Source organism: Botrytis fragariae (assembly GCF_013461495.1).
Source record: "Botrytis fragariae strain BVB16 chromosome Unknown tig00000112, whole genome shotgun sequence".
NCBI lineage: Eukaryota > Fungi > Ascomycota > Leotiomycetes > Helotiales > Sclerotiniaceae > Botrytis > Botrytis fragariae.
Genome location: NW_023500997.1, coordinates 703,012 through 725,611, shown reverse-complemented (window position 1 = coordinate 725,611; position 22,600 = coordinate 703,012). Strand labels below are relative to the sequence as shown.

The following is a 22,600-nucleotide window of genomic DNA, read 5'->3' as shown; positions in this document are numbered from 1 at the left end:
TACTATTAAGTCCGAAATTCTACAAGAACCCGAACCAAGCTTTTGGTTTTATGCAACTACCTAGGTAGCGGTGCCTCGAAGAGTCTCGCCCGCCATGCATTTCTACATCTTCTTTCATTAAATTCTCTTTGAGGCTGTTGCAAACTTCACCGGGGGGGGGGGGTTAAGAATGCAGAACCATGCATCATCATTGCTGGAATGATCGACTTCTAGTTAAATATTAATGCAATACCCCCTGCACTCGTTCCGGAACCTGCAGTAAAACCTCAAACTTGGGTCAATTTACACATACAGCCTGCGGAGGCTTTCAATGCTTTTGTATAGAACTATTATATGGTGTTTGTAAAGAATATTTACTCTTCTCGAAGCATTCGCAGTCCTCCAGAACTCTCTGAAATGTGAAAAATAATGATTCAAAGGACCACTTTGGAGATTCAGCTGAAACTCATTCCCGTATTTCAATATATACGAAGTAAAGTTAAATTTTAGCTGACGGCTAACATTTCTTTTGCTGAATGATTCCAGTCGAACCATAATTACGTTGGTTTAATGTGCACTTTTTTTGTTTCTAGTGGGTGAATATGATGCTTCTCAAAGTCAAAGGTCGACTCCTTTCTTCCTGAAAGCTCTAGGCTATTTTTGATCTCTGGTCAACGACTCAAGTATTTAAATCGAAACCATTCAGATATGCGACAAAATGCTTTCACATGCGTCATTTTGTGACGACGGAGCCTTGATTGGTGAGAATAGTAGCTTGGGTCTGGGCCAACTTCGGTCCGGAGGGGGAAGTCTCAGCCAGCCAGCTAAGGCTGATATACAAAATATTCGATATCAGTGGTATTTTACTTGTTAATCACATTACTACCCGTGTATTGCATTAGAGCGTATCTAGAAGTAATGTACAAGATCTCGGGCCTCAACAATCACAATTGGGTCTCAAGCAGGATATCGCGACTATGAATCCAATATACACAATATTGACTCCATTCAAGAAGTTCTCGTGGCATTGTCTATATTGTTCACTCAAAGATTCACACGTTGAATATAATACCCTACTTGTGTTCTTCTCTCCCCGATTCCTATATAAAGCCTCCTTCTTCCTGACTTCCTCCTTTCTTTATTCAACAGATATCGAACATCAAAAGAACTCCATGCAAATACTTCCAGACACAGACTAACCAATAAACAAGACACCAACTATCAATCGCCATGTCTTCCAGAGACATTTACGACAAGGCAACAGTCTACAATCCTGTAGACACTCGCACCAAACCTCCTCAAAATAAAAATACTTCCAATAAGCTTTCTTCCTCTCACTCCAAGATTCCTTTCTCCAATCGACCATCTTCTTCCGCTGCTCCAAAAGCATACACTACACTCGAAAGAGACAACAAATCGGCAACCAAAGGTTTGTCTCAACAGCACATTTTACTTCAAAGAGATGGACAGACTTCTTCTTCCCGTGGACACACTTCAGATTCCCATGATCGTACTCAGCTCAACAGAGACCAACAATCATCATCGAGCTCAAGACAGCCAAGCATGATGCGCGCAGCAACAACTGCTCCTCCAGATGCGAAGAGCAAGTTTAAGTCTCAGCATGATATTAATATGGCCTCGCAACAAGTCAGATATCAAGAGATGAGTTACGAACAGAAGAAAAAACAGGACGAGTGGGTTCGTGAGTTTATTGTTTATGCTGGACCATGCCCAGCTGGATTCAGCTGGGAGCGAGTCAAGCATGGATATGTCTGTAATGGCGGAAATCATTTGTGCACCGACGACCTTCTGGCTGAAGGTAAAGGCGGTTTTTACATGGGAACTCTCGAGGCTGGTTGGTGGGGCCCGCTCTATGACTCAAGCTCTCACGTACGATTAGAGTACGCAGAGGCTCTAGTCCATGAGCATGCCAAGAAACATGGATTAGATCCAACAGTTGCTCCCGTAATCCCACCACCTGTTATACCAGCAACTCATGAGGTTCACCCGGGAATTGTAAAAGCAATGGCGGGTCTGGGACCCATGCCACAAGCTTGCCCAATCGAATATGTCCTTGAGAAATTCAAGCGAGTAGGTGAATTTGAGAGAGCTATGGGACTTGGAAATATCGCTAGGTCCTCTCATCATATTCCTGGAGCATCAAGTCACCATACGTCAAGTGGCCATCACTCATCCAGTGGAAATCCCTCAACCTATGGATATCTCTCATCAGGAGTAACACCTCAGCTCAGCACCCTCTATGGACTAGGAGGTCTACCAAATAGGCTTGCAATGAGCACGAGCAATGGCTCTTTATCCCAAGGAGGTCAACTCCCACTCGGATACCTACCTGCTGCTTATCGCAATGATCCATATGGACAGGGTCCATTGGGACGCCGCAGACATTAAGCCCGAGAACGTGGAGGAAGGACTCTGTACTACGCTATACTACGTCCTGGAGGATACTAGATGATGACGAGGACGATGATGGTGGTAATGATGCGTGACTTTGGATAAAGATATAGATATTAGATAGTTCAATGCGAGACGTTATATTAAGATAGTGGAGAATTTGAATATGCATGTGAAATACGAATACAACTGTGCATATCTCGACGAAAAATATTACTCATCAAGCTTCTGTCTCATTCACATTTACACTACTCATTCAGTTCCATCTCCAACGCTTGAGACGGAACGCCGTTCCTAGACCCCAGAACACTGCCCGCGTGATAATAATCCTCAGATGTCGTCACCGATGCTGACAATTTGCATATTTATCTTCCCCATCATGGCATTTCATTCAAATGCGAATGTGCATGTGAGTTACAAGATGTGCTCTTGTGATTACATGCGCGTGCATCAGTGATATGCTTAATGATTCAGATTAAGCTGATTTTCTCAACTATGGGAGGGATTGTGATTATTTTGATATTTGATTGAAAAGTGAATATGAGAATGTGAGAACATGATTTCATTTTGGGTCATACAACGAAAAAAAGAGATACCTGAGGTATTGAAGTGTCTTAGGAAGACGGGTTGATGGGGAAGGGTGGCAAGAGCGAAGACAAGAGGAATAAGAGTGAAGGCATTCTATTCCAAAAACAAAAGCAATCGATCATTCAGTCGAACTTGGTAAGTAAATCAGATCACTGAGTTCATTTAGAGAAGGTCTTTTGATCTCGAGAAGACAAAGTGCCCGTAATTGGAAACGAAGCTCAAACACGATGCGCGCAATTCTTCGTGTAGAAGTGGCTGAAGCTTACTTGTGGGTGTTGATCATATACAAGCGCCGACATCAAACCCACAGCCCCAAATATGTCTCAAACATGCAACAATATTCGACGACAGACGACATAAAGCTTGTGATCCGTGTAGTTTCTGTTTGATGCAAACTTTCCGCTAACAACTTTGAAAGCGATTCCAAGCCTTAACACGATCAAGAAGAACATGAGACTGCCAACATGAGAAGATCTCTTGAATTCCAAATAATGAGGAGTATAAAATTGTGTTGGCTGCAAATATATCGTTTCTCCACATTTGATTGACCTCACATGGTCTTCTGGAAGATTAGTTTGATTTGATAATAGACGTTGCAATATCCCATCGACAATAGTACCTAGTGAGCACAGCTTTAGTGGTCAAGAAATCGATGCACTAATTCAACTGCGAAGCTGTAATCTAGACCTCACACTCCTTGAAAAAGACTCCAGTCTTCTGCTCGCTGTTGACGAAGATGCTCCTGATAATAATACTAGGGGATGCAGAGTATCATTCTACCCGCCAGTTGTCGAGAACAGGTGTCGATCAGTATGAGCATGGTAGAACGTAGCCCCTCGATCTATCCACAACAATGATGACCTCGGGATACGCCTTTTGGCAAGTCTGCTTCTTACATTAGCTTTCCGATCTACGACATCCCGCCTGCTACTTGACGCAATCTCTGGTGGATATTACACACCTCAACTTGATCACTGACTCATGGAAATTCGATATCGAAATGTACGGCGAGTCCCGACCATCGACTTGATCAAATACACCTTCATCAATCAAGGATTTGATAACCCATCAGATTTTCTCTCCTGGTCTCCTGCCATATGCGTGTCATGCATATCTATGATAAGATCTTCAAGCACATGTATGCATGTGTTGCCAGAAGAGGCAAACCACCTAATCCCAAACAAGCAGCTTTCACAAAATCCGCCTTGGGATTGGTACTTATGTACCTGCCCAATCTGCTGCACTTTATTACTGGTAGATCTAGGAAGTCTACTGCCGGAGTACGTTACCAAACTTTGGAAGAACAAGAACATTGTTTCTGCTCATGATGATTATGAACACAACGAGTACCGGATTTCATAGTGCGATTTATAAGCTTTTCTTGATGATAGTGGAAACGATTAAGACGAGACCAGGCTCTATGGCTGTGGACATGAGGAATATCAAGGTAATACTGGATAATACGGACTTTTAATGCTATACTGTAAGCTGGATCTGAGACAACAGAGAGAGGAAGTCAAAGTGCATGCCATCTGCCCTCGTATTGAGACTTCGAAATCGTACTGGTTATATAGAATCTTGCGTGCTCCTTCCTATGTGGTCGTTCTTGTCGCCTATCTATTTGGGTCTCAGGTCCTGAACATGGAATTTGGGTATGGAAAACTTGGTTGAGAATTCCGCTTTTCGACCTCGTAAATCAGGTAAATATCATAAAAAACAATCTTCGCCTTGGTCGTGATAATCGGCGGAGGGTCAGCGGAGGGTCAACGGAGATTGATGATTATCTCCGTTCAAATGAAGTTACCTCAATTTGATAGGTTGGGAACCATTTAGTCGTTCCTGATCTTCATCACGTGAAACCCCGCTGTCCTCGCCTGCCAGTCAATCAGTCAGCCAATTAATCTGTTCACTATTTTCCGTTTTCCATCTATCTTTCTGAAGATTGCCTAGTATACTATCAGTGATATGTTATTAGTGACAGACTAATATTGCTTAAGTATTATGGCCGATCTTGTACCCGCAACTGCTTCAGAATTGTCAGACACTGTATCACAATCTTCCCCCCCAAAGACAATACAGAGGATAATTCACGGGAAAAGAAGGGTGCACCCAAAGCAAGTCGGCAAAGATTCAAGCCACAATTGTCATGCACCTTTTGTAGAACACGAAAGTATGCAAATAAATCTGATCTGCCCCTTATTGACCTTACACTGACCCAACCAGATTAAAATGCGACCGCAATTCCCCTTGCAATAATTGCTTCAAGAGAGACTTGTCTTCATCATGCACATATATCCACAATTCACGTGCGAAGATATCTCATGCCCAGAGAACCAGAGAGAAACCAAAAGATGTTCAAGACCGAATCCAACATCTAGAGGAGCTAGTCGTGACTTTGATGAATCAAGCCAAAGATACAACATCGCCGTCGAAACCAACCATCTCACCTGGCTTTCAAAGCTCCACGATTAAGCCCCGAGGAATTTCATGGCCAGATGATGCTACGATATCTGAAAGTGCGGATTCCATCGGACGTATATCTGTCGAAGATGAGGTGCAGAATTATGTCGGCGGGGCCCATTGGGCGGCAATACTCGAGAATGTATGCATCCCTCCTCGTATGAGCCGATGAGTATCTGACAGTACTGTAGATAGCCGGCTTAAAAGAGTCATTGGGATCTGAGGAATGGCCACAGGGAATAGCTAGTGGAAAGAATACTTATGAAGGACCTGAGCTACTTCTTGGAGACAATAGAAAGTCCTCGAGGGAATCTATTCTTGCTTGTCTCCCGTCGAAACCTCTGGTTGATAACTTGGTCGAACGCTACTTCACTGCGATCGACGCTTCCTGTAAAACGACATATTCTATGGAGATGGGATTGAACGCTAACGAATGTATAGTTATCACTCATGTACCGACTTTCAAAAAAGAGGTGAGAACTTTCCCTAATCCAGAAATCGGCTCATTCGTTAACTCCTTTGTAGTACGCCGAGTTTTGGGATAATCCAAACTCAAAATCCATTTCTTGGATTGGATTACTATTTTCCATAATATGCCTCGCCGCGAACTTTGAACTAAGAACAGGAGATTTCCCGATCGCCGCACTATCAGACTCGGCTATACGGGACACAGAACAGCGAACCAGATTATATCGTGAGAAAACTGTACAGTGCCTCATAAGCAGTAATTACACGGAGCCGGGGCTGTATACTGTTGACACTCTTTTACTTTATTATCTCAGTGAGTATTGCGAAAGCAAGGATACACTATTTGGGTCTTGGATGGTTTTTGGGATGGTTGTCCGTGCAGCAATGCGAATGGGTATGCATCGAGATGCCTCTCATTACCCCAATATATCAGTTTTCCGTGGTGAGATGCAACGTCGACTGTGGGGTGCGATATTACTTGTTGATATTCAGACTTCATGTCAAGTTGGACTTCCTCGTATGATAAGCGAAGGGACCTATGATACAAAGCCCCCAATCACCTCCTAGACGAAGATCTTCATGAAAATATGGTTGCATTACCGCCCATCAGATCAGAGTATGAATCTTCACCTATAGGCCACGCACTCTCTAAATATCGCCTTATTTTGGTATTTGGTAAAATATTTGACGCGTCAAATCTTGTTAATCCCATCTCTAATGATGAAGTCATGAGGCTTGAAAAATTGCTTTTCAATGCTCTTGGAGAGATCCCAGATTTTTTTCGAGTCAGATCCATTCACGATCTCGACAGCGGTTCTCTTATGTTCAGAGTAAGGAAGTTCTCAATTGAAATGACTTATCTTAAAGCACGTTGTTTTCTTCATCGTAAATTTCTCTCGGAAGCCGAATCATTGCAGAAACACTCTTACTCTGTCAAAGCGTGCGTCGATTCTTCAATGCTGATTCTACAATATCAAAATTACATGACCAACGAGACAGCTCAGGGTTCATCATTACACGGCATGAAATGGATTACATCTTCTTTAATGACTTACGATTTCCTTTTAGCCGCAACACTCCTTTGTCTTTATCTTGGGCAGTTGATGGCTGCCGAAGAAAAATCTATGAATATCAACCTTCAGGATTTTCCAATCGATTGGACTATCAAAGATATTTCGTACGCTTTATCCAAATCTTACCAAATATGGAACAATCCCGAGATTGCATCGGAAGATACCATGAAATTTTCGAAGGTACTAAAGGCCATGGTAAACAAAGTTGATCATTGGTCTACCGTAAATGAAATCCAAAGAGAGGTTGCAAAGGAGATGACGAATGAATCTAACCGTAATGCCTTACCCCCTAAGCATCACGAGGCTCTTTCCACTTCCATTTTGCACGGAGGCTGTCTCCCGAATTCTTCTACTCCAAATATGCATTCTTTGCAATCAAACAACTTCGAGGAAAGCCCAAGTGACTCTTCTACGCCAAATATTGGTATGATAGGAGACATTTTGAATGATCCGACCGGTCTCGATTGGGTAAGTGATTCTTTGTTTCTCACTGAATACATACTGATCAAGAAACGTAGAGTCTCTGGGATAGCAATTTCCAAGGGAATAGCAATTATATTGATGCAGGGGCTTCGTTATATTCTTCCGATCCGTACTTTCCTTTTCAGGCAGCTGGATTTGAGTCCAATTTGGACGGCAGTTGATGATCACTAATTAACCCCCAAGATTGGTTGATTACCAATACATGGCTTGTCCAAAGCTTATTTATAGGGCGCAGCCAGAAAATAGGCTTCCCAAGAAAGCTTAAAGGTTTCCAATACAACGTGAGCGGGGAATTTTATTATTGGTTGGATGCCCCTGTATGGCATTCGCTTATTGTATAGTCTGGGCAAGAGAACGAATAACTGAAAGACTAGTAAGTTAAATTCTACCGGTTCCCACACCACCATTCTAATAAAATTGTTTTTAACAGACTGGACCTCAACGACTTCTGGAGCGATGGTGTATGACAAGTGCGATTAGTTGTCACGCGAATCGCTAAGTACTGAAGCGGCAGGTAGATGACCGGTTGATTGTTGAAGATTGGTCGAAATAGTCAGGTGGTTTCTCGCGAGTTCCTCTATAATTAAGAAGGTCTGAACTGCTGATAACGGACTTGATGCAGATCTTCCAGAACTCATCGTCTCCTTCGAGTGACTGGAGACCTATCAAATGGCTTGTTGTGTATAACTGACGCAATGCGATGTTGGCTATGCCTAAAGTTCTCAGAATTGTCATATGATATAACTCTATATTTAAGCATATTCATTGGTTTTGAATGTAGTTTCGATTTACATGGTTGAAAACCTGGGGAAAACTAGCAATTTTATCTTGCCTTGCCCCGCATCAAATGCGTGTCCATCGTGATAGGAAAGAAATTGTACCTCATGTTTCCAAAACATACCGAATCTTCCCAATCTATCACCGATCTATGGCCGAGAACGAGGCCAGACCTCACTGAATTAATGCCGTCGTTGTGTGGAAAAAATTGCCAAGAAACTGCCAGCCCTCCTTAGAGTGTGTATCTTGACCTGAATGGTGCTCGACCCCGTATCGCCAGCGTCGGATCGGTGAAATGACGATACACGAGAGATGATCGAGTGATAATCGAGGGAATCTGGATTAGAAGCAGGTGAGCTTGCTGGAGAGATAAAAAGGTATGTGTCCGGATCGCTTTGCACAGCATGATTTGAAGTAGACTCAACTTTCTTTCTCAAAACAATACTTTCAGCTTTCATAGCGAAGATCTTTCAAAAATGCATTTCATCAATGTCCACACGAATCTGCTGATCACCTTCTTCCTCAGAAAGAGCGTTCTGGCAGCACCAACTGGAGATCCTCTTCTTGGTTACAACCCTTCAAACGTTGTCATCAACCAAGATACCGACAATCTCAACTATGAACTTGCACCAGGCCAAACAGATCCAGCAACTGTAGGCGCTTATCTGGATTTCAGCACAATTCAGAACCCTCAACCCATCCGAGGCTCCAAAGGTGGCACTGACCCAGGCCCAAGAACTTCACCATACGATATCCTTAATCCCGATAAACTTGCACCTCCGGGCACAGACCATGGAAGTGTGAGTAATGCACAATGGCCTATGGGACTCAGTCATGCGAAGCTAGGACTCGACCACGGAGGATGGTCGAGACAGCAAAACGTTGACAATATACCTGTTGCCACAGAAATGGCAGGCGTAGATATGCGTTTGGAGGAGGGCGCGTACCGCGAATTACATTGGCATAAGGCGGCAGAGTGGGCTTACATCTTCAATGGGAGTGTGAGACTTCAAGCTGTTAATGATGAAGGCCAGACCTTTGTCGATGATTTGAGTGCGGGTGATGTTTGGTATTTCCCTCCGTAAGTGATCCAAGCCACCGCGTGCTCTATCTCATGCTATGCTCGCTTGTCACTTGGCGTGATATCTCAGCTTATGATTTTACTGACGAACACCATTTCAGAGGCGTGCCACACTCTCTGCAAGGATTGAAGGGCGGAGTAGAATTTCTCTTGGTCTTCGATGACGGAAGCTTCTCCGAAGACAATACCTTCTTGGCTTCAGAAGTCTTTGCACATAACCCAGTAAGACAAACCTCCTAGCATCTATGATATCAAGAGCTAACATCATCAAGATTGAAGTCCTTTCCAAAAACTTCCAACTTCCCAAATCTGCCTGGTCCGATATCCCTTCTGGAGAACTCTTCATTTTCCCCGGCACAAAGGCTCCCACCGATATAGCCGAACAGAACATCACCGGCTCAGCTGGTCTCGTGCCTAAAGAATTCTCCTACTCGTACCATCTCTCTAAAGCCCCTCTGACACACGATACCCCCGGCGGAACGATCAAGATACTCGATCCAAAATCCTTTCCTCTCGCAGCTCAATTTTCTACCGCAATCGTAACTCTGCATCCTGGAGCTATGCGCGAAATTCACTGGCACACCACAAGCGATGAATGGAACTTCTTCATATCTGGTAGTGCGAGAATTAGTATATATGCAGCTCAGGGGCTAGCAAGAACATTCGATTATCGTGCGGGTGATTGTGGATATATCCCCAAGGGAATGACGCATTATGTTGAGAATACAGGGAATGACGATGTGATATTCATTGAAGTTTTGCAGGCAGATCATTTCTCGGGTGAGTTTTGTTTGTTTGCTTGTTGTTATGACATGATGGGATGCTAATGTGTGATAGATATTTCGGTCGGCCAATGGGTTGGTTTGACGCCCAAGCAGATTGTAGCTGATACGCTCAACTTATCCAACGAGACGGTGTCGGCTTTTAAGAAGGAGAAGCAATATATTGTGACAGGTGATGTCCCGGAGTGAATTGGCTCATAGGCTTCTCGGTTCTTAATATGTCTTTCGTTCTTCTGTTTCCTACACTCACGTCACCTTTCGCTCAATTTCGGTCGCTTCTCATTGAATATACGTCTAGATATATTGTCGCAAAGAAGAGGAATTTTTAGTTCTCCCGCCACTGAAGGCACATGCAACCATTAAGATAGCTTTTCAACAATTCTATGATTCCATCTCGAGCATGTTGCGTGAATTTCGAAAAATCATGATGTCTTTGTCAATAGAAGAAATATAAATATGGAAAAGTAGATTCCACAATGGAGATAGTAATTTGACTATACATGACCACCCTTAGCCGTGAAAAAGATTGTAATACGAGGCTTTTCTTGGCAGTTCGCTTTTATGAGATCATCTATTTGCCGAGTGGGGGTATGCACTGCAGCCAGCTGTGTAGATATGATGGATGAATGTCAGTATTCCTTTACGGTAGTCCGTAAAGAATGAGGACTATATGCTAATCGTGAATCTCGTGAGTCTGCAGTGTGCAACATGGATCGATGATTCGATTATATGAGGTGTGCTTGTCGAACGATGCCCCACTTGACAACTGGAATGAGAGTGAATGTATTTACCTTAATAAGGCTCGCGGGTATTCTATCAAAGTGGCCCTGTTACTCAGGACTCCTAAGTAATTGTTGTGAAATGAAGTATATTGCAATAGAAAATTGTGTCGAGCAACTGTGTACGCGAGCTTACACCATGTGAAAGTATTGATGTTCAAAACCATTGTTTTTCCTGCCGGCGACTTCTAAAAGAGTGATCATCCAGATCTATTTATCTTCCCAGGATTTCTTCTCCGCCTTTTACTTTTACTTTTTCTTCTTATGCGCATCTTCCAAGAGTTCTTTAAACTTCTCATCACTCTTTCTGCCTTCTGTTTGTTGTTCAGATCGTTCCGTATCAGCGTCAGTCTGCTTCTTTATATTCTCCTCAACTTCCGTCTTATATTTCGCCTCCATCTTATCAATATCCTCCTGTGTCCACTGCTCTTCCTGTGCCTTTGCTCTTTCCCTTCTCAACTCTTGCTGAGTATTTAGTTGTTCCGCCTGAAGATTTGTAAGCGTTTCTGTTAGCTTTTTGACTCTTAAAGATATCAATTTTCCGTCTCGAAGCGCGGCCTCTTTGTCGTGTCCAGTGAGAATTTGATCTACAATTGCGCCTACAATTTTTTCATACGCATCATCGCCTTTGGATTCTTAGTCGACATGAACTTCAACGACATTCCGTACAAGCTCCAATTTTATTTCTTCGTTTGATTGAAAAGCCGTGCCGTATTTCTTCCTGCCTTTTAACTTTGCATCGACACTGAGTAGACGGTCTCACTTTCCTAAGAGCCATTGCACGCAATAGAAGAAAATACGGGGATTGATTCGAAGACCGAGAACTTTTTTGTAAGTTCACAAATGTGCATAGTTTCAACCCGAACTCTGCTATGATCTCCAATGATAATGTGAATGAAGCCAAATCAGCGGCCAAGCTGGGGAACAACTATACAAGATATCAGGTGTGTAAGAAGAAGAAATGAAGATGTCACGATATTCTAGAAAACTAATGATATACATAGGTATGCTATTCATATAAGCGAAGTAAAATCAGAGAAAGGAGAAAAAGCGCATCGCAATCGTTCATAAAAAATAGCCCACCAGGCCTAGCCCAAAAAGAAAAAGATTTAGCTTCCAGTTATCATCATACATAGAACATAATTTTCCGAGTCATTCATTCCAGCTTATTTCTAACCTGAATGCCTATCATACTCGTCAGACCAGACCAGGGTCTAAACCTTTTTATGCTCACCCGCTTTATCTTAGCTCTAATCGCTGAAACCTCAGGAAAATTGCATCAACGATTCCTTTTTGAACTTGCCATCTCTCCGTATCTTCCTCTCTCCTTCGTCGTATCATATGCTTGTAGCACTCTGGTTTGCGATTCGTCCGCCTGAGAGAAGGCATAACCACGCTGTTTACGCATACGCTGAACTTGTCGAACCTTGCGAATGGCTTTCTGAAATTGCTCCATTCTGTAATGATTTGTTAGAAAATTGGCTCATAAGAACAAAATCGAAAGGGGAATGTACCTTGGTCTATAATCTTGGATGTTATATTTCTGGATCTCTTGGATATGGTGGTAGGATTGTGGATAATACATCCGTTTAGCGCTGTGAGCATAGATTAGCATTTCCTGAAAATGATACCACAGATAACCTTACTATTTCCATGAAAAGTCTCTCAGCAAGCATAACATAGGCAATGCCAAACCTTGAATCCAGAAGACAGGACTTCCAAATAATCGAGGAATAACACCCTCATATTCCATGGAGAAGCCGAGCTTAGGCGCCACCGTAGCATACACAGCGATGAAAATGATCCAGATTAGCATACTGCCAGGTATGGCGATAACGTGATATTTTGTCCAAACATTTACCACTAGAGCTGCTTTCCCAAGAACAGTTGCCAAGACGGCAGTATAGAGTGCTGTGCCCCATACCCAATGGCCTGCTGTTTTGCCGTCGCCCTGCGGTAGATCACGCCACCAAATAAGTTCCGAGGCGATATATAGAATCAGAGAATGATAGAAACCGTTACCAATCCAAGCCCAGAATGAATGTTGTCTGAAAAAGGTATTCTTTTGACCCAGTTGATAAAGCTGTGGATATCTATCTAGAAGTCGAGCAGATATAAATTGATCAAAGATACCCATTGCAAGCGGAGGAAGCACTGTAAAGAAGACATTGTAAAATGATAGCGTCCAGGATTCGTAGATGACTTCTCCAGAGAAAACATTTTGGAATGAATACTGTAGACTGTTAGTAGTAGATCAACTTTAAGAACTGTGAAAGGCATACCCAGAATTGTGTCATGTATAGCGTGATGTTTTTGTAGAAAGAATAGAGAATAACTTTGCAAACTCGTTGGTAACTCCATGCACCATGAACTAGGAGAAGTTTACGCAAATATCTGAATTGTCCGATCGCAACATCAGCACTTCTGGCGGCTTGTAGACCTTCCATACCACTGATACCAACACCAATATGGGCTGCTTGAATCATTGAGACATCATTCGCTCCATCACCAATAGCCAATAGGATAGATTTTTTGTTGCGTTTGACGAGCTTGACGACCAAAGCCTTCTGAAGTGGGGATACACGACAACATATGACAGCTTTACACATAACAGCAAGATCGAGGAAATCCTTCTCCAAATCCTTTTCAAGAGCATAAGTTAAAGATTTTCCATCAATAACCAAAGCAAGAGTTTCCATAGCAATGGTGCCATCGCCTTGTGTTCGTATGGCATCGAGCTTCTTTTGTATATTGTTCCTGGTATCCATTGCTGTTTCTTCATTGACGATGAGAAGAGTCATATCTTCACTGATAAGCTTACAACTCATTCCAATGTTGATGGCAGTTTCTTGACGATCTCCAGTTAATACCCAGACCTTGATGCCAGCCTCTTGTAGAGTATGGATCGTCTCGGGAACACCATCTTGCAGACGATCTTCAATCGCTGTAGCTCCAAGCAACGTAAAATCCCGCTCCAGAATTTCAGCAGCTTTATCCAATTCGTCAGCACGATTACCACTGACGGTAGTTTGTGCTTTATCAAAGACTGACCACCACTCTCGAAATTCATTTTCAGGAATTTCTCGCATTGCCAGACAAAGTGTTCTTAGACCCTCCGAAGCATATTCTTCCAAATGCTGAAGTGTGACCTCAACATGTGGGTTGTCTGGACCAAGCCGCTCCAGGATAACAGTATCAGCCCCTTTACAGTAGCATCTGATTTGTCCATCTGGACATCGAAAAATTGCCGACATTCGCTTTCTCGTCGAGTTGAATTCACAGACCGCAAGAAGCTCATACTCATAAACCTCTCCCCCCACAGTTATCTGTACAGATCTTGGCTTGCGTGCAGTAAACTGATAACCCATTAAAACAGCTCCTTCGACCAGAGCACCTTCATCGGGAGATGCTGCTTGATATTTGATAGCTCCGCCTTTCTCGTCAGATCGTTCAGGAATAACGGTATGGCAAGTAGATAAAAGGGCAAGAAAGTGATGAATAGCTAAAGCTGACTCATGTGTTTTGAGGTTCTCCTTAAGTCGATGGAAGTCATGGACCCCGACCTCCTGACCGTCGATATTGGTGGCTCGGCGATCTTCTGGCACATCCTCTGCGTATTGAATCCCACCGATAGAGCATTGCTTGAATTCCATTTGATTGCATGTTAATGTTCCAGTTTTGTCCGAGAAAATATATTCTACCATACCAAGTTCTTCGACTAAACTCGATGTTCGACAGACAGCTGGAGTATCAGTCTTGTCATGATACATGTCGAGATCGTCATTGATCAAAATTGCATGCCAGTATTTTACCATTTCGACGGTAACGAAAAGAGAAATTGGAACCAGAGCAGAATACAGAACCCAATAAGTGGCTATATCAGAAAAGAATTGCGAGACTTTTTTCGTCGTAGTGATTGAAGCAGAATAACCGAGATAGCTTAATTCTGCTCCCTTGACCGATCTCACTATAACATCACCCAATGAACTTATGACACTCAAAGCGATCAAGATAGCTACGAGCATTAGAACCAGTATATTGAGTTGGCGCTCCACAGCAGTCCTCTTTATCGGCGTTGCCGTCGCATTCCGCATAAGCTTGGTTTCGTGACCAGTAAATACAACAACTCCATGAATCCAGGGAGTATTACGTAGTGTTGCACCTCTGAGCAAAAGTTGATCTGGTTGCAAAGGAAGCTCCTTTTCTCCACCGCCAGCAGCCACAGTAAGTGTACCCTCATAGGTATATAGACTGCTATTCGGTTGTTCCGATCGTAATTTTCCGCCTAACCTACTGAGTTCGTTGGAACTGACCATCACACATGTTTCTGGAAGGGCCTGCTTGATTTTGAGATTAGTCTCACCGTCTAGATTGGCAGTCTCAATATAGCATAGTCCCTCCGGTTCCGAACTGGCTAGTAAAATGATATCTGCAGGAAATGACTCTTCAGATTCTACACGAACGATGTCGCCAACTGAAACATTGATCCATTTAGTATCCTCGAATGAAGACCCACGTAAAACACGAGCCTTTGAATTGTTCAGCGAAGTATCAGATGTTTTTCTCCTGTAATCCTCAACTACTTCTTTACCGGCAGATACCAAGAGGACCAAGATCAAAGGTCCGATGGTGGTGTATTGGTTCGTTGGGGAAATATCGGGTATCTGTTGTAATGCTGCAGTAAACAAGAAGAACAGATTGGCAAATTTAGAAAACTGCTCGAACAAGAATTTCGGTAGAAAGGTCGCAGTGTTGTACTTGGCTGTAGATATATGATTATCCACATATTTGCTTGCGCTGTTGGCAGGAGGATTGTTGAGATGTATGATTCTGGGACCAAGAGTTGAAGGATCTGGCTTTCCTCTACCAAATCCAAATTTAAATTTCCCCAGCTTACTTTCAGATTGTACAGGCGTTTCAGGTTCATGTGTATCTGCTCGATTCCTCGCCCCGGCTTCAGTCAAGGGTAGGTCCATTTCCGAATACTCAGCCCCCATTCCAAACATACTCTTCGCCTTGTCCATGATTCCACCTCCCAGGCTCATTATGCTATTGCGATTTCGACCATGACCCCTCATTTCAGCCCCGTCACCAGGGATTGCTGTTCCATGGTGATAATACTCCGAAGTATGCCCATCATCCGGAAAATCGTCCAAATCATCCGCATATCGTTGATAATTATTCAGTCCTGAAGTTTGGCTGTATGATGCTGAATTTGCATGAATGTATGGCGGTTGTGCTCCACTCGTTTGATAGCCAGGCCCTCCTGGGAGATTGTTGGTGGTAGATGGCGCAGAAGGAGATGGTGCGCCAACGAAGTTGTCGTAAGAAATTGAAGGTCTGGGGTTCGACTCATCATGATCTGCATTGTAGGCGCGCAAAAGGTCGTCATCATTCATAGGGGCGCGCTGCCCGGTGTGGTAAATTGGTTGTTCATCATGTAAATCGAGAAGTAAGTCGTCCCGATTATTTGAAGGCTGTCCAGCCATGCTGGAATACAGCTCGAGGTCGTCGCACTCAATGCGGAGATCAAATTGTAATCATGCGATTCCTGGTTGTCCAAAATAGTCGTGATGTTTTGCAAACTTGGAAATTCGTTGTCCTCTTCACTTGTTATAGTTGCATAGCCTCTTTATGAGATTTAGGGATGGCGGATGTAATGTGAGTGCCGCTTAAGTTCGTCAATGGCAACCAATTCTTTCGTGCGTCGTGAACCGCGTACTGCGACGTATCGTTCTGTCTTCGTGTTCGTTAAATGCGTAATAAACTCAGGGTCAATTCGGGAGTCTTTTTGAAATTCGTATTAAGTCTTGGAATCTTGTCTTGGTTGCTAAATTAGGATTGACATCCACAATAATAATGATGGTTATAATAAATTACAGGGAGAGCTCTAGCTCGCTTCAGCCTTCTACGCAAGGCCATCAGGTCCCGCCTCACCCGCATTCTTACTTTCCCGCAATTGATAACTGACATCACATCACATAAAAGTCGATCACAATTCCAACTACTACTCATCATAACGTCTCGAAATGGTTTGCGCAAAGTGTCAAAAGAAATCTTCTACCACCTCCTTGGCAACTCCGGAGGTCAAGAAGAAGAATGACATGTATCTTGGTTCGCCAGCTGGATCATCATCATCTAAGGCTGGTACGAAGACCTCCGCCACCTTGGGGAATAATGGTATAGGCAAGGTGAGATCCAGTTCTATCGCGCACAATTTTACCATTGTTAACATTGTAGTGGCAGAGTAAACTGTTGTCGAAGGCTGCTAGAAATCCTTATGCTACATACTCGACAACTTGCACCGGTAAAGAATGCAGCACCAAGGTTGACCAGGGCAGAAAGTATTGTCTGAAGTGCTCATACAAAGCCAACGGTACGTGCCACATTTCGCTCCCAATGGGCTGTGAAGATTCTAACAGAAAATAGCTTGCGCGATGTGTGGAAAGTCGAATGCAAAAACGTCATCGGCTCCAGTTGTTGCTGGACAAAAATTCAATTTAAAGTGAGGAATTGCGCAAATGAAAGCTTGGGGTAGATACTAGAATGAAATATGTGGAGATGGCGCCCGGAGTATATGCAGGGTTTCCAAGACGAGCAAAGAATGGCTCGCAGATTTACTTGGTGATTATATATTGGCAGGAAGCATTACAACTTTTATTGTTCGGGTGGATATTCAAGCTGAGGCACTCGTGAACATAGGATTATACCGATTGTGGAACATGCATTCCCACACCTCTTGGAGCACATACCTGAATACTACATACACACATTAGACTGCGATTCCGAATATACATTAAACGCACGATAACCGACATGTCAACGGGCAAAATTCTGATTTTACGATAGCACTGGCCGAATAATACAAAATGGTTATGAAACGAAACTCTTCGTTTAGATCCAGAAAGTCGGACGACTGGCCCTAATAATAACTATCTGCAGATGTACAAGTCTTTGTGGAGACCCCACAAGTTTCTTCTATACCAGATTCCTAGTGGCAATTCCACGGTTGTCGATTTATGATCATCAAAATGTCCCAATCTGTAATTTGACTCCCATGTCACATCAATCCTAACTTTCCTATCGAATCGGGGAATGAGTATAGATTTTACATCCTATGCTACAATTCGTGTGAGCTTCGTGCTTAGGGATCAGGAATGCGAGGAAGGAATACCAAGGCGTCCGTTGACAACGACCTTCGAGCGTCGTTTGCATGTGAATGAGTTAGATTTAACGCTGTAAACGGCTTCCATCAGATCGGAGGGTGCATTGTTTCGTCGCGTGTAGTCTCACATCGGGGTTTGTTTTTAATGTATCGTGTTACTATCTCAGCGGTATATTTATAAGTTTGGCATCTGTGTTGAAAACTTCTGGTTGTAAGACTTTATATATATATATATATATATATATACCTCTTTCTCTGATTGGTATTAACTTGAGGTGATTCGGAGGCTCAATCAATGAAGATGAGAATATTTGACCTGAATGTGATTATATTTCTTCATTCTCGTTTCTGCTTTATTGGACATATTCTAGTGATTCCAAAAATGGAAACAATTGGTGATCGAGATGAATATGGACGCCGTGTGATTCACGGGACAAGTGCCTCTCATTTCAGCTAAAGCCAAGATCTTTAACATCTACAACAATCCAAAAGCACGACTCACCATCACACGTTCCACTCCTCAATCCTCAAACTATCTCACTTATTCAACATCTCCCTCATCCCTCAGAGACTGCAAACATCACCCATCACCAACACCTTGTCCTAACAACATCCCTTTTCCCCGCTCCTACAACATAACCGGCTCCGAATTCCCCCTCATCAAACCCGTCACCACCACCAGTCTTCTCTAATGCGGCCCTATCGATATCCTCAATAAAGACGATCTCGTCTCCTACATTCCCACATCTGCATGTTGGGAATTAGATGTTAAACCCAAATATCAGCCCAGGTATCTCTCGAGTTTTGAAACTCTATGGACAATATTCATGATCTGAAGGGGAGGATGGGCTCAGACGGTGGGGTGGTTGGAGTGGTGGATTGGATTGCTGTGGGTTGTTATAGGGATGTATATTTCGTATCTTATGCTGGATATGTAGCGATTTGGCTTCTTGTGTGTGGTTATGGAACTAGGAAAGGTGTGAGGATGAATTTGTGTAATAATGAGACATTAGACTTCGAATATGGCTCGAATTCGATTACTTTGTTGGCCCCATCTTATGCCTTTATTTTTTATTCAATCCTCTGATGGTCTAGCTATGTTGAATCCCTCTCATGAATATTCAGATGGTTCCAAATCTGGCAGAGGTCTGGGGTATCGAAATATATGAATTTATTTGTGCTGTGGGTACATCTTTCAATAATTTAAAATCGTCATTTCCTAGCTTTCCTCGGACCTTTACCTGTAGGTTCAAGCAATTCATTCGTCAAGACCAAAGTTCAGTACCACCCATAATCAGACATTAGATTCTTTCTCAATGCTGATATCCTCAATATGTCCAACGATTATTGTATTCAGAAAGCTTATACCTCAACTTCATCCCTTCTTTCATTCGGATGATAAAAGTGTGAAGGTTAATGAGTGTATTTCCAAGGCTAATATGGATTGGGTTTAATATTAATGAATCTCAGTCTTACCGCTGATTGAGCTTGAATCTAGGAAATTCGGCTCGCTGAAACTGAATTCCATATATCTAGCAAATGAGTCTCGGTTGACATTCATCCAATCCGAAAAAACGCTCCATATTGCTAAGCGAATAGCAGACTGAATAGAACCGTCGCTGGATATCAACTATTCCCTTTCCTGTCGATCAAGAACCCAACCGAAGTTCTACATCGATTAAAGAAATATGCTGAGGATGGTGGAGAAAGCACATGACACTCTAATTCGGTTAGCAAAAAAGGGGGTTTTGATCGGTTATCTGTAAGATCGACTTTTGCACTAAAGCAACTAAAACGTTCTCAAGCTGTTCTAGCTTCGATTTAGGCCAAAAATTAACGACCCTTGTGTTAACTACATGAACTAACTTAGAGCTATTTGAAATTTGACGATACGGATTGGCTGTGAGGGGATAGATAGGAGAACTTAAGATAGGACACCTTTTGGTTAAGAAAACTCACTTCGAATGGCACACCACGTTTGAAATATAAGACGGAGAATGTTATGAGCTAAAGGATACATGGTAACATCGAACAGTGGAAACATTTGAGATCATGAGATAGTGAGTTCAGAGAAGTGGTTTCGTCGACAAAGATACCTAACATCCGTTCCTAAATTAGGAAAACTTGTGAACCAACTAGGCGAAAATACATTATGACAATGTAATAGACGATCCGTTACAATATCGAATTTGATCTTTATCCTTAAGTTCAGGGCTAGGGTCTGATATCAACAAGTGATCGGTATAAACTCAGATATGTGGTATGTTATGTCTATGTACCCCAGGTAGAGTCCAGGTTGTTGACGCAGGCCAATTGGGGATTACATAATCTAGGACATATCATGTGGGGTAAACCCTGAAGAGTACAAAATTGATACTCTACCTCATGTTGGCTTAGCAGTTGCTAGATGACGTCTAGACTATCGAAGTTTGTGTGCCGAAGTGAAAACCGCGAGGGTGACTCTGGTATTCAATTCTATATCATCAATTGCATGAATATAATTCTTGCAAGAGAAGTGAGTATAAATTTAATAGTAAATTTGATATCAAATTAAAGTCCGATGCTCAATTGAGAAATATTGCATTCCACGGGTGATTTTCGGTGAATCTTTTGGTGAATTGATGCTGAAAACAAAATAAATAACGCGCGAAAAAATGTTTGGTGTGTGTGTGTGTGTGTATTCGTTCTAGCGCTTGCCCATTCTCAATAGAAGTCTATGACATAATTCATATCAATCTCTTTTGAAGATTACATCCCTCCATTGACGACTTCATATCATTTGAAAATGGCTTCAAAAACTTGTACCTCATGTCTGCGAGCGTTGAGACTTCAATCCGGACGTACTGCCAGGGTAAATAAACGCCCAATTGTTTTAAGAAGCGCAAATATCCATCACTAACTTCCTTCAGAACAGCATTGCGAAATCCAACCCCGCCACCTCGCGAGCTTTCGCAACAGCTAATGATAAATATGCCAATCTCGCAGAGGTCAATCAAAATCATGGGACATCAATCCCTCCAGTCGCACCACCTCGTGCTGGAGATAAGACAAAACACTCTGCACATACCTCACCAAGTCTTGCCAGAGAATTCAAAAAGGTTTCAGGGAAAGCTATAACCGAAACATATACCGCATATGGAGCCACAGAAGAGCTTTATAAAACCTGCGGGGCACAGGCAGACTACTCTATACCACAAGCGTCAGATCCAGATGCAGAAATGCCAAAGACGGAAGAAGGTGAAGACTTAGGTGTTGGTAAAGGCTGGTGGCATGATCGTACGTCATACTTCTTCTTCTTAGACGACATAGTCCCAAGCTAATGATTCTCTTTTCTTTCAGAACTGGCATTGAAACCTACCTTCAGCACTTGGTCACAGGTAACAATGCTTCACTTATATCTTCTCTCAGTTCGTCTTCGATGTTTCCCAGGTGCCGAGTCGCAGCCTTGGCAACAACATCTTCTCGACCACTTCTTTTATGATGCCGAGAATAAAATGATTATTAACCATAATATGCATGCTCGCGGTACTCGTAATAAATATCTCAAGGATATGTTTGTTCAGTGGCGAGGTCTTCTGGCGGCGTATGATGAGGGCTTGGCCAAGGGCGATGCTGTATTGGCAGCGGCAGTCTGGAGAAATGTCTTCAAGGCAAACGAGGATGTTGATATCAAAGGACTTGCGACGATCGTCAGTTATATGAGACGGACCATGCAGGAGTTGGAGAAACTCTCAGATCAAGACATCATGAGTGGTCAGCTGACCTTTGGTGATCCTGCTGGAGAAGCAAGTCTTGTTGGTATCAAGAGCAAGATGATGGACTTGCCACTGGATCAGGCCCCGGGAAAGCCTCTATAGATCCAATATGAAAAAGGAGATATGATCATGATTACGCAATCCACTCTAGAGGAGCCCGCTCAACTGTATTTTAAGGTTATGTATTATTAATGAAATCAGCCACTATCAAAATTGGCATTACAACTTGCCATCATAACATGATAAATTGATTTCGAAAACCAGCGAGATGGAACGTATTGGAACGGAAAATATTATAAATGGAAACAAATGTAATTATGGCGAAGGCCTACAGAACTACTATATAGTTGCCAATAACAAGCGACCAGACGCTTCGTACCTTAGGGGGCGGCAAGTACTGTTTCCATGGATGCTGAGTGGTGTTGATATTCTCGCTCCTTCAATATAGTATCTGGTAGTAGCAGTAGTTGTTTATACTCTAGATCTAGTCCCACAATGAAAAATTCGGCAAAATATTTTCCAGATTGTCATCACCCAACATACTGGGATATTGGACATGGGAGGAAAGAAATTTAAAAACGAAATGCACGTCAACCCATATAAACTAGATACATCTTACTCTCGAGGGGCAAGGACAGATGTCATTTCCTTATAGGCGTGTTTCTTTTGCATTGACCTACTTGGCAGCAAACTATAGCTTTGAAGTAACTATTCCTCTCGGCGAGGTGTTGGAAAGGGAATTAGTCACACTAGAATTGCTAGGTACCTATCTCGCTCCCAGGATACCCGAGTCCATAA

General features: G+C 42.8%; 7 protein-coding genes across 7 annotated transcripts; 5 read left to right on the top strand and 2 right to left on the bottom strand.

Annotated features, from left to right (window-relative positions):
* Window positions 1–1,209: 1,209 nt before the first annotated feature.
* Bfra_007791 (uncharacterized protein) lies at window positions 1,210–2,388 on the top strand (the record flags this gene model as incomplete). The annotated part of the gene is made up of 1 exon (XM_037338160.1): window positions 1,210–2,388. The coding sequence occupies one exon, from the start codon at window positions 1,210–1,212 to the stop codon at window positions 2,386–2,388; it is 1,179 nt and encodes a 392-aa protein (XP_037190223.1).
* Window positions 2,389–5,377: 2,989 nt separating this feature from the next.
* Window positions 5,378–7,634, top strand: Bfra_007790 (putative fungal specific transcription protein; the record flags this gene model as incomplete). Its single annotated transcript, XM_037338159.1, has 5 exons — window positions 5,378–5,581; window positions 5,631–5,829; window positions 5,881–5,912; window positions 5,965–6,424; window positions 6,475–7,634. The coding sequence occupies 5 exons, from the start codon at window positions 5,378–5,380 to the stop codon at window positions 7,632–7,634; spliced, it is 2,055 nt and encodes a 684-aa protein (XP_037190222.1).
* A 1,082-nt stretch (window positions 7,635–8,716) lies between these two features.
* Bfra_007789 (putative oxalate decarboxylase protein) lies at window positions 8,717–10,292 on the top strand (the record flags this gene model as incomplete). The annotated part of the gene is made up of 4 exons (XM_037338158.1): window positions 8,717–9,321; window positions 9,423–9,543; window positions 9,594–10,101; window positions 10,159–10,292. The coding sequence occupies 4 exons, from the start codon at window positions 8,717–8,719 to the stop codon at window positions 10,290–10,292; spliced, it is 1,368 nt and encodes a 455-aa protein (XP_037190221.1).
* An 839-nt stretch (window positions 10,293–11,131) lies between these two features.
* On the bottom strand, window positions 11,132–11,544 carry Bfra_007788 (uncharacterized protein; the record flags this gene model as incomplete). Its single annotated transcript, XM_037338157.1, is given in 2 exon segments — window positions 11,132–11,481; window positions 11,499–11,544. The coding sequence occupies 2 exon segments, from the start codon at window positions 11,542–11,544 to the stop codon at window positions 11,132–11,134; spliced, it is 396 nt and encodes a 131-aa protein (XP_037190220.1).
* A 617-nt stretch (window positions 11,545–12,161) lies between these two features.
* On the bottom strand, window positions 12,162–16,371 carry Bfra_007787 (putative phospholipid-transporting atpase 1 protein; the record flags this gene model as incomplete). Its single annotated transcript, XM_037338156.1, has 4 exons — window positions 12,162–12,339; window positions 12,397–12,477; window positions 12,529–13,115; window positions 13,165–16,371. 4 exons carry the CDS (start codon window positions 16,369–16,371, stop codon window positions 12,162–12,164), a joined length of 4,053 nt encoding a protein of 1,350 aa, XP_037190219.1.
* A 540-nt stretch (window positions 16,372–16,911) lies between these two features.
* Bfra_007786 (putative cript family protein) lies at window positions 16,912–17,391 on the top strand (the record flags this gene model as incomplete). The annotated part of the gene is made up of 3 exons (XM_037338155.1): window positions 16,912–17,073; window positions 17,123–17,258; window positions 17,312–17,391. The coding sequence occupies 3 exons, from the start codon at window positions 16,912–16,914 to the stop codon at window positions 17,389–17,391; spliced, it is 378 nt and encodes a 125-aa protein (XP_037190218.1).
* A 3,441-nt stretch (window positions 17,392–20,832) lies between these two features.
* Window positions 20,833–21,904, top strand: Bfra_007785 (putative ubiquinol-cytochrome c protein; the record flags this gene model as incomplete). Its single annotated transcript, XM_037338154.1, has 3 exons — window positions 20,833–20,898; window positions 20,957–21,323; window positions 21,387–21,904. 3 exons carry the CDS (start codon window positions 20,833–20,835, stop codon window positions 21,902–21,904), a joined length of 951 nt encoding a protein of 316 aa, XP_037190217.1.
* Window positions 21,905–22,600: the final 696 nt, after the last annotated feature.